Consider the following 11,660-nt stretch of genomic DNA (forward strand, 5'->3'; position numbering starts at 1 on the left):
CGCGTGCACGCCCTGGATCACCGAAAACCAAACGCGCGCGCGCTTACTCACCTACTCTGAACTGGGACGCGTTGTCGTTGGGGTCCACGTGCTCCTGCGCGAGCATGACGTGCAGGATGCCGAACGAGTTCTGGATGCCGAAGATCGAGCCGTTGCACCAGGTGGCGGCGAGCGCCACGAGCCAGCCGTAACCGCCCTCCGGCGGCACAAACTGCCCCGCGCTCGCGACATCGTTCTCTCCTCCACGCACCTGCTCTTCTTCTTCCTCCTCCTCCTCTTTCTTCTTTTTCTCATCCTCCGCGTGCTCGGGCTCGCGCGTCCCGTCGCCGTTCGCGCCGCTGCTTTCTGGATGCATCCTGCACGCGTGCGCGCGCGCCGCCTGCATCCACACCGAAGTCCCCCTTTTTCAAAAGAAAGTCTTTAGTGCAGGAACCGGAGAAACGAGCTGCGCGTGCGGCCAGGAGCGCAACGTAACGCACAACAATAAACAAACAAACACTAAACCACGTTGATGAATCAGTTGCTTTCCTCTAAAACGATCACAAGAACACAAAAACTCTCTCGAGCAGCTCCACAGAACTCCTTGTCATCCCTGATGACACCGATGATCCCGGTGTTAAAAGTCCTTTAAAAAGAAAAAGAGCAACAGAAGCTCTCGCGCTTTAAAGAAAAAAAAACGATCCCCAGGACGCAGGTGGTGGCACGTGCTTTCTAACTCAGCGCGAGCTCTGGTCGACCTGCACAGTACACAGGCTCCGTTATAAACTCTAAAGAAAACCGTCTCTATTCAACAAGCTTTCTGTGTGTGTGTGTGTGTGTGTGTGTGTGTGTTCGTGCCCCCCGCCTTTCTCTTACCGTCCTAAAAAAAAAATCTGAAGAAACGGGATCGCGCGGCAAACAGCGGACACGCCCCCCGCACCGGTCTCCCGGTTCACCCAGTGGATTGTGTCTCAAACCGACACGCCCCCTGCAGAAGTGTACACTACTCTCAGTACAGCACTTCTATATATTCAATCACTTCAGCGTTTTTCATTTATATATTTTTATTCTCACTTAGAAAATATACTTAAAAAATTTAAATATTATTAAATATACAAAATTATGAAATATGTATGATTATTTTAAAAATGATGTAATATGTATGATTATTACTTGTTTTAAATAGTTGATATTCTATGATTTTTTTTAAAAATAAAATATCATTTAATTATATTTTTTTTCAAATATTTATATATATTTATTACATAATTTTTGAAATTTAAATATATATAATTTATATATTTACACATACTTTTTTTCTTTTATTATATTATATTATATTTGTGATTTTTTGGGGATATTTTTGAATACATTTTTGTTGTTTTGTTTGTGAAAATGTGAAAGTCTTTTGTATTAATATATTAATATGATGTGAGGGTCCAGTAACCAGCATGACACTAAAACAGGAAGTAGTAAAGACTACTTTTTACTTAAATGCACGTCAGAGCCCAAAGTTCTTTACTATAACTGGGGTGAAAAAGTCTAATCAATACTTTTACCAGACTCTTTTAAAACTTAAACATCTGCACTTCTACTAAAGTGAAGAATATGTGGACTTTTGCCTTTTCAGGGTTTGGACCAAACATAAAACGTTCATGATTTTTATCCAACATTTATAAATGACTGACTTCTTCATCCAGATGGAGCTATGTGTATATATACACGGATACTCGCGGTTTAGATTAATACTTGCTAGTTTGTTTCCCTTCATTTATTGTTTTACAAACAAATTGCGACAGTTTTTTTTCAAATGTTGAATTTCTCGCTTCGAAATCGTTACGTGTTGAAGTGTTTCGTAACGAGGAAAAACTCAGATAATTAATTAGTGCTCTACAGGCTGGGATTGGGAATCCTGGAAATGGTGACGGAAAAAAGACTGGAAGACTGAAAAACGTATAGAAAAATATCGATAGCGTTCGAAGAAACGATCCCGTGTTGCAGTTTATCCAATTGCACATTTTTGGGTGTGTAAATGATTTATTCGTGCGGCTCTAATCACGACTATGAAATGAAATGGTTTATCAGTAAACATTCGTTTTATATTTGTACATTTCATTCATATAGATAGTAAAAACGTACATAAACTATGGTAACTTGATGTTTAAATGCGTAAAAATGCTAGTCAAAAGTGTGCACAAGAAAACTTCTAATTTCAGTGTAATGATTCAGTTTTAGAATATAATCATCACCACTGATTCTTGCACATAATAATACAAAATACAAAAGAATATATCTTGAACTTGGAAATGTACTTTATAAACCTAAGTTATTTTTTAGTGTCGATTTGAGACGCACCCCTGGACGCAGTATGACGCAACAATATGGGCGGCTGGACGGGAGCGCGCAGCGCGTGCACGCGGTCGGCGTTTTCGATAAGAGCGATAACGAAAGTAAACGCGTAATTAAAAGCGGGGGTTTCATCGGCGTAGTTTTTTTTTATTCCTCTTCCCCAAACCAGGATTTTAAATTTTTTTTCAGTTGACTCTTTAAGTAACACGGACCCAGTGTACATCCTGACATTGTAACTTCCTTCTATGGATTATAAATCCACAAAGTACCTTTTAAACGACTGTGAAACCTTCCAAAGGCATCATCTTCCTCTTCAGATATTCAACCTGAGATCAGCCCAGAGTCGGAAACTCATTTGTGTGTGTGTGTGTGTGTGTGTGTGTGTGTGTTTTCATTCCACAGACCATATGGGCCGCGTCTCAATCCGCGCACCACCACATCAAAAGCGCTGTTAAACATTAGTTGACATTATTAATACATTCATTCTAGTTTAAACACATAGAAAACACTCATACAAACACTTCATGGTCTTTTCCTACTCGGACATTTGCCTTGTAACCTATTTGAATACTGAAAAAGACAGTAGTGTGTGGTTTGGGACGCACCCATGCGGCAGAGTGTACATACTGTACCCTACTAATGTAGACCATGCTGTAGGAGGGTAACCTATAGCAGGGGATCTCAAAATGTGCTCCAGGAAAAAAAAAACATTACAGTGCTGGAATTCACAAAGAGGAATTTACATTAGGAAAAAGGGGGTTAGGTTGAGGGGTCCAAGCACCAGGATTTATTGAGATTACATTTAAATTGGGGGTAAAATAATTGTAATAATAGTAGTGGAAATGTCTGTGTTTTATGTCCCTCCTTCCATGATCTTCTACCTCAATACTTGTCTTATAAGATACCCCAACATACTGGATGATGATCTAAAACAAACTGATTTCATGAAATCAGAATCAGGTTTATTGGCCAAGTGTGTTGACACACACAAGACATTTGGTTCCAGCTGTTGGTGACTTTCAAAAGTACCGACATGAACAACACTATCCATTTATCTGTCATTTACAAAAGACTCTACAAGACTATACTGTATATGATTAAGCAATTTATATTATATACGCTGCAAAATTGTAAAACTATACGAACAAAAGATTAAGGACATCCCATTCCGTATTAAGTCGCTATTTGCTCTGTATAACCTCCACTCTTCTGGGAAGATGTTCCCCTAGAACAGTGGTCCCCAGCCTTTTTCGCGCCACGGACCAGTTTAATGTCGGACAATATTTTCATGGACCGGCCTTTAAGGTGTGGCGGATAAATACAACAAAATAAAATGATACGACGGGCGTAAAACTGGTATTTTCTAAATATAATAATAAACGTGAATCCACTGTGGTGTTTTTTTGTTCATTTTGCTTGCTTGAGGGTTTGAATTTAGCGGTAATGTATTATGTGTTAGCGGCCGGAGCCCCTTTAAGAAGGTAGAGGATGGAGGTAAGACATGTGACCGAGGCATCATGACATGCATCAAGGTCATCCGGTCATTTTCCAACATAAACGGTTTTCCAACATAAAACCGTTCAGAATCAGATAATAAATAAAACGGAAATAATGTACGTTATGTATTCTTTCTGTGCGGCCCAGTAACAATTGACCCCGGGCTTTGGGGACCACTGGTGTAGAACATCTTTTGTGGAGATTCATGATCACAATAAATTTTTTTTATTATTATTATTATTCCAATGAATGCTGAATTCTTACTGTTTTCAGAAACTGTTTACTAATCTTGTGAAATTGTTGCCATGGGGAATTTTCCTGCACCGAGACATTGCCGTGTCAGTCAGAGATCAAGCTGTAGGGTGTCTCATAGTGGAAAGGCTTCAAAATAGACGACGTTCACACTGACAAGCTGCATATTTTTGACTTGTTCACTGGGAAGTGGAAACTCGGTGGATAAGATGTTGGACTTTTGATCGGAAGGTCATGGGTTCAAATCCCTGAACCACCAAGCTGGCAATGCTGGGCCCCTGAGCAAGGCCCTTAACCCTCAACTGCTCAGTTGTATAAAATAAGGGTTGTGAATAAGGGTGTCTGCCAAATGACAAATGTAAATAAATGTGAACTCCACAAGAGAGAAAAAAACAAACAAAAGGATCTCTGAGCAATCAGATCAAAATCAGAACAGTTTCTGACCAGCTGAAAGGTAACGCTAAACCCAACCGCAGCAAGTCAAGGAACACTTGACTCGAGTCACTACTGGATGACTATACATTTCCCAACTGTCTTATGATTATTACTTCTTGTACTGTCAGGAGTCTAATGTGCGATGAAGATCCTGGTAGGTAGACCTGCGATAATAAAGTATCATACGCCATCACCATTAACTCACAGAGATCTGGGCTGTGGAAAAAAAAAAAGCTGGCGCTCAGAAACAAAAATAGTTCAATTTGAAGACAATAAGGACATTTTTATCTCAATTTTTATGGTACTTTATTTCTAGCAATTCCATGAATTTTCTTTTACATCATCCATCAGTCCTGGCATCCCAAAAATCTTCTGACAATTTGTTATTAGTGACTATATTGTGCCATATTATCCATATCCATATTATTATAAATGAATTTTCTGTAGCTTTTTTTTTTACTGATTTTGAGCATGAAAACCCACTTCCTCAACATTGCCTGGAAACCATCCAACACAGGTCAGGTTTTCACGCTGAATACCAGCATGGGGCAGCACTGAGTCACAGCATGACAAGAAGAAAAGCTGACTGTAATCAGTAAGTGAAGTGAGACACATGAGCAACCCAATTGCAAGTCTGGATGATGATGAAACTTGTTTTCTCTCCAGTTTTGAGACGTGTTCATGAAGAGGGTGGGGTACACTGTACAGTATAATGCACCTCTATGGAGGATGTGTTTTGATGTGATGAAAACACTACAGCCTATTCAGTAGATGAGAGTTTTAAGCGGGAATTCCATTGGATTCCTCATTTAAAGGACAAAGTTGGAAATACAATGAGTGGGACACAGTGATTTGGACACAGAAGGATTTGTACCACAGTGACTTGGAAATAGAGTGAGGTGTGTATACATATTATATGGACAAAAGTATTGGGACACCTGACCTTTCTGCCATATGTGGTTCTTCTCCAAACTGTTACCGCAAAGCTTGAGGGACACATTTGTATAGAACATCTTTGGTTGCGGTATAATAACAATTTGCGTTCACCGAAACTTGGAAACCCAAACCTATTCATGATAAATACATGAAGATATGCTTTACATGGTTTGGAGATGAAGATCTTGAGTGGCCTGCTTTAGAGCTCTGAACTCAACCCTAAAGAACACCTTTTGGGATGAATTGGAGCACTGACTGAACCCCAGACCTGCTCACACCTACATCAGTACATGCCTTTACTAACACCCTTGTGGCTGATGAACACAAATGTCCACAAGCACACATCTAATGGAACGTCTTCCCAGGAGAGTTGGGACTAAATGTGGAATGTGATGCTCAAAAGGCACATACCATACTTATGACCAGGCGTCTGTCAGACTTTTGGCAATACATTGTATATTAATATAGTGATTGGTGCATACAGCGTACAGTGATGTGTGTACATATAGTAGGATATACAGTATATATATATATATATATATATATATATATATATATATATATATATATATATATATATATATATATATATATATATATATATTAGTTAGTTGGACATATAGTGAGTTGGGTATATATATATATATATATATATATATATATATATATATATATATATATATATATATATATATATATATATATATATATATATACACAGTACAGACCAAAAGTTTGAACACACCTTCTCATTCAAAGAGTTTTCTTTATTTTCATGACTATGTAAATTTTAGATTCACACTGAAGGCATCAAAACTATGAATTAACACGTGGAATTATATATGGAATTATATACATAACAAAAAAGTGTGAAACAACTGAAAAAATTTCATATTCTAGGTTCTTCAAAGTAGCCACCTTTGTGTGCAAAGCAGTGATTACTGCTTTGCACACTCTTGGCATTCTCTTGATGAGCTTCAAGAGGTAGTCACCTGAAATGGTCTTCCAACAGTCGGAGGAAGGAGTTCCCCGAGAGATGCTTGGCACTTGTTGGCCCTTTTGCCTTCACTCTGCGGTCCAGCTCACCCCTAAACCATCTCGATTGGGTTCAGGTTCGGTGACTGTGGAGGCCAGGTAGGTTGGACATATAGTGTTATTTTTATACATATAGAGCTGGACATACAGTGATTGATGTGTAAATATAGCAGTGATTTGTGCATACAGTGAGTGTGGACATACCCAGCTATACATCTCATCGAAACCAGACGATACAGCTCAATTGGCTCGGATAACTGAGTGTGTCAAAGAATTAAAAGATTGGATGACTCATAACTTTCTATCATTAAATTCTGATAAGACAGAGATTTTGCTCATCGGTCCAAAAACCAGTACCCAGATGCTCCAGCAGGTTGAAATGCTGTAGCTAACTGTAGCTTGTTTATGAATGATGCCGGACAACCACCATGTACTGCATTAAAATAGTCCTGCATCATTCATAAACAAGCTACAATTAGTCCAAAATGCAGCAGCCAGAGTTCTCACAAGGTCGAGAAAATATGATCATATAACCCCAATCTTATCATTCCTACACTGGCTACCTGTTTATTCTGTTGTATTTATCCGCCACACCTTAAAGGCCGGTCTGTGAAAATACTGTCTGACATTAAACCGGTCCGTGGCGCAAAAAAGATTGGGGACCGCTGTTGATATTTTTAGCAAAGCCTAAATATAACACATATATAATAACCTCACGTTCCAGTCACGTCCCACCTCATGGAGATTGTGGACCTTAAAGGAAGTAGATGCAAACATCCCGAACCATCTAGAGACGTACCAGCACCATTTGGATCCCACTTCATGTAGAGTTAGTACATTGGACCTCTTTGAGTGTTTGAAGGCTCTGGCATGGAGAAGTTGGTGTTGAATCTGTGATGATCACAAATGTTGAGCTATTTTATGAGTTGCTCAGTAGCTCCCGGTTCTAAAACCACAAATAACTGTATAAAACTGTAGAAAGAACGTTACTTATAATCCTATACTCCAGTGCTCATGTTAGTTTTCACTCTCCAGTGTTCTGTATTGTTTAAAGATTCATAATCACACTCTTGATGTCACCCAAATGAGGACGGGTTCCCTTTTGAGTATGGTTCTTCTCAAGGTTTCTTCCTCATAACATCTAAAGGAGTTTTTCCTTGCCGCAGTCACCACGGCTGCTCATCAGGGATAAATACACACCGTTTATCTTAACTCTTAAATTCTGTAAAGCTGCTTTGAGACAATGTCTGTTGTGAAAAGCGCTATAGAAATAAACGACTTACATGACAAGCGAGGGCTTTATGGCTAATGTTAATCAATAATAATTCATCACACAACAAAGAAATCATTTGATTGATTGATATTTCAAATTTCTATTTTGAATCTCAGTATTATTACCAATTCATATTTAAGGCGCTCCTTCAACCACCTTGGAAAATTTTTAACTGTAAGCTGTTCAAGAAAAATGAACCGAGACCATCGGACAAATCAGGTTTGAGAACGTGACGGCAGCGTAACGTTCCTACATCCAGTTCTAAATACGTATTTACCACAGAATCATCAATTACTTTTAATAAACGTTAAGGCGAAGCAGAAGTCCCCTCATTTTACTAAAAGGAAACAGAGGATCACTTCCAGATGCTTTCGAACAGTTGTTTTCACACGCCCATCTGAGGATGCCTTAAAACCACGTAGTTCTCAGAGAAGGGAACAAAACGGACTGATTAACGAGGTCATGAGTTCAGTTTGAATTTTGAAAGCATATCTATGTATTCCGATATTCCTTGTTCATGATATTTTATTAGCTGAACAAGTGCATGGGTCTGCGAGCGTGGATGAAGTTGGCTTGTGCAATACAGAGGAAGCGTCACTATTCTGTACATCATTAATTCCACATAACAGCCTTGACTTCTCATCAGTTTTCCTTCTTAGCCAAGATTTACAATGCAGACTAATAAGACTATTGGAATATGACTTTGTGAGATGTTTTTGCACTGATATCCATTTGAGAAAAAAAAGAGACCTGGGGGCCTGGATGTGTTTAGAATCGTCTTTTTTCTGGATATCAACAGAACAGCACAGACCCGTTCTCAGTCGTCATGCTTCGTAAAGTTTCCCAGAATGGAAAAAGTCTTCAGGGCAGATGAGTTTATACTTTCTGGTATCTGATGAAAATCACAAGTGAATGTTTTTTTTGTTTTGTTTTTTGTGAAAGAAACAAATTTCCGGAAATAAAAAGGCTATAACGAGAGTGACATCAACTAAGTTGTAGGTATGCTTGATGTGTTATACATTAATAGTTTATAATTGTTGGTAAATCGCAGTGCCATAAGCAGAATATCACCTCGGTTATTCCTTATTTATACGAAACCAATAATGGCTAGTCAGGGAACAACCACCCAAATGTCCAGTCAGGTTTCTTTCTTTTCTTTCTTCAGTCTTTTTTTCGTGTATCTGTACTTTACTGAAGTATTTCTATTTGGGAAATTGCAAAAATCAGTCGTTCATTTTTATGTACGATCCACCAATCAGGGTCGAGCGCGTGCTCTGTTTTGAAATGGTTTTGATTTTCGCTTGGTGTATCTACTCATCACCAACCTACAGTTCAACAGCAAGCAGAACATTATGAAAGGAATAAATGATGGAAGAAACTCCTGACTTGAACTCGCCACAACACCCGTGGGCTTATTTGCGTAATAATTGTAATAGAAATCAATCAGTGTTTGACTCATTAGTATTATTCTATTTATAGATCGTTGTGCTGAAAGCCATAATAAATCGTAGTACTTAATTAGAAGATACTTAAGAACATTTGAGGCAAATACTTTTGTACTTTTACTCGAATGTGAAAGTTTAAAGGAAGCACATTTACTTTTACTGGAGTCATATTTTATAGTGTGTATCTCTACTTTAACTCCACCAGTGGTTACTGATTATCAGATTTCAAACATTGATAACAGCTGATAAACTCAACAATCGTGGAACTATAACCAATGCGTTTTGGTGTCACCCAGATGAGGATGGGGTTCCCTTTTAAGTCTGGCTCCTCTAAAGGTTTCTTCCTTATGAAGATTTATCCTCACCACCGTCACACACGCACCAGGGTTTCTGCAGTTTTCACCAAGTCAAATTTAGTTTTAAAACCTTTTTAAGACTATTAAGAATGAAATCTAAGACTTCGATCACGTCAAATACACACAAACATGTTACCAACTGGCCTGTTATCAACACATGTGGTACAATCCGAGAGAAATTCACTCCAATATAGGAAAGCTGATTGGCTGTTGCACGTTGGTCCCATTTTTAGTCGTGGTACAGCGATTTCTATTTGGACTCGTGAAAGAACTATGAAAAGAAACAATCTTCTCTCTCATAAACGTTTTAGACTGATCGTATTTTTCATTACTGTCCTAATGAGCCAATTAGAATATATCTATTGATGAAGACTAAAAGTCGCTCTGAATAAAGGCATCTACCAAATAGCATAATTGGAAATTTTTTATCAGTTCTAATCAATTATGAATTGCTGCGTTCTTCAAATCCAGTCAGATTCACCCTGTTGGAGAAGAATTAGACTTTTCAGAGTTGGAATGTAATTACAGTATTTCTGCTCAAGAACCATGGAAATGGATTTGCATTGTAATACAACAATGGAGTAGGACTACAGTACAATTGCCACAAACAGTTTCATACTCAAAAGGTCCATCAGTGAACAGCTGATGACCTCGGCAATGATGGAACTATAATGAATGGACATTCGGTGTCATCCAGATCAGGATGGGTTTCCTCTTTAAACCTGGTCTTCTCTTCTATATTTGGAATATGGAGTTGATGTAATGGTAATGTATGACTCACCGTCTTGTAAGTCTTAGTGTACGGTTTTGAGACGGGTTGCATCATGGGAGGATCGTGGGTGGATATATGATGGAGTGGTTCAAAGTGCAAATCGTTTGTCACATGATGGTTGCATGGCTGCCATGTAATATTTGTTCCTCATGACCTCGGCAGTAAATTACAGTACATGTTATAAATAGGCTTTTTGTACATCAGTAGGCGTCAGAGGGAATCGGGTTCATCGTTCTGAGGCTTTTCTGTTTAATTTCCTGACCTATGAAATCGCTAATTCAATAATGCTATTTGATAGAAGTATTGGGACGCATGACTTTTTCATTTATATATGATTCTTCTCCAAACTATTACCACAAAATTGAACCAGGAGACCAAAACATGTGCACAAAGCTAGCTACATAAACATATGCTGTACATGTGGTGGAATGGAAGAACTGTAACACTGTGCTACAATAACGTATCGTTCTGGTTTCGGTAGTAACAGCTCATGCCCAGAGACTTGTACTGCTCCAGATAATACAGGGTTTTGTAAAAGCCATTGTGCTTTGAGCACAGGAACAATTTCAGGATTTCTGGTTTCTCTGTAAAAAAAAATAAAAATGAAATGTATAAAGAGAAAAAGGAGACACGCCCCACTTGCATTCGCAACATCAGTGCGTTATTCTGATATAATGGCACAGGTTTTCAGGCTATAGACAGACAGATAGATCACGTTACTCATCCCAGAGGGAAATTCACAAACATATATAACATCCCTGAAGTGATTTATTCCTCCCACAAACAGCAGTTTGTCAAAACCTTTAATTTATTTATTTATTTATTATTTGTAAGATGTTGTATGCAAATCCAAAGTTACAGCTTTAAACCCTGTCTGGAACAATTCACTGACACTGGAGACTCATGTAATTATTGTGGTTCACAGTGAAACGATAAAAAGCAACAACATTGCACCATAACTTAATACATCTCACCTCAGAGGTCCCCAACCAGCAGGTCTGGACTTAATACTGAGCCGCGGTAGATTTGCTACCAGGTCGCAAAAATGTTCTGGGGAAAATTTCTATAGATATGACACTATTATTTATTGTGAGTTTTGCCTTTTAAGAGTCATGATACAAATGTATATATCTGATGCTTTAGAAAACAGTTTCCACGCTTCCAACAGGTCAAGGTTAGGTGTTTCTCGAGCGCGTTCTGTCTGCACCACTGCTGCTACGTGAATATGACGTATCACAAAACTACGAAGACCGAGGCGTGTCCAGAGAGTCAGGTAGACTACAGATTAACATGGCAGAGGTAGAGCTGCATCTGCATGGACTGGAAATAAG

The 11,660-nt window shown here is 38.6% G+C and overlaps 1 protein-coding gene across 1 annotated transcript in view; it reads right to left on the bottom strand.

The window, feature by feature from the left end:
* slc16a2 (solute carrier family 16 member 2) overlaps nucleotides 1-2,709 on the bottom strand; it is a 29,716-nt gene extending 27,007 nt beyond the window's left edge. Inside the window, exons 1-2 of the mRNA XM_083566056.1 lie at nucleotides 2,598-2,709; nucleotides 52-401 (exon numbers count right to left, since the gene is read on the bottom strand). Of these exons, the coding sequence (XP_083422182.1) occupies nucleotides 52-385 (334 nt within the window). The 5' untranslated portion in view covers nucleotides 386-401; nucleotides 2,598-2,709. The remainder of the gene's footprint in view (nucleotides 1-51; nucleotides 402-2,597) is intronic.
* Nucleotides 2,710-11,660: the final 8,951 nt, after the last annotated feature.

This window comes from Silurus aristotelis, assembly GCF_946808225.1.
Source record: "Silurus aristotelis genome assembly, chromosome: 17".
Lineage (NCBI taxonomy): Eukaryota > Metazoa > Chordata > Actinopteri > Siluriformes > Siluridae > Silurus > Silurus aristotelis.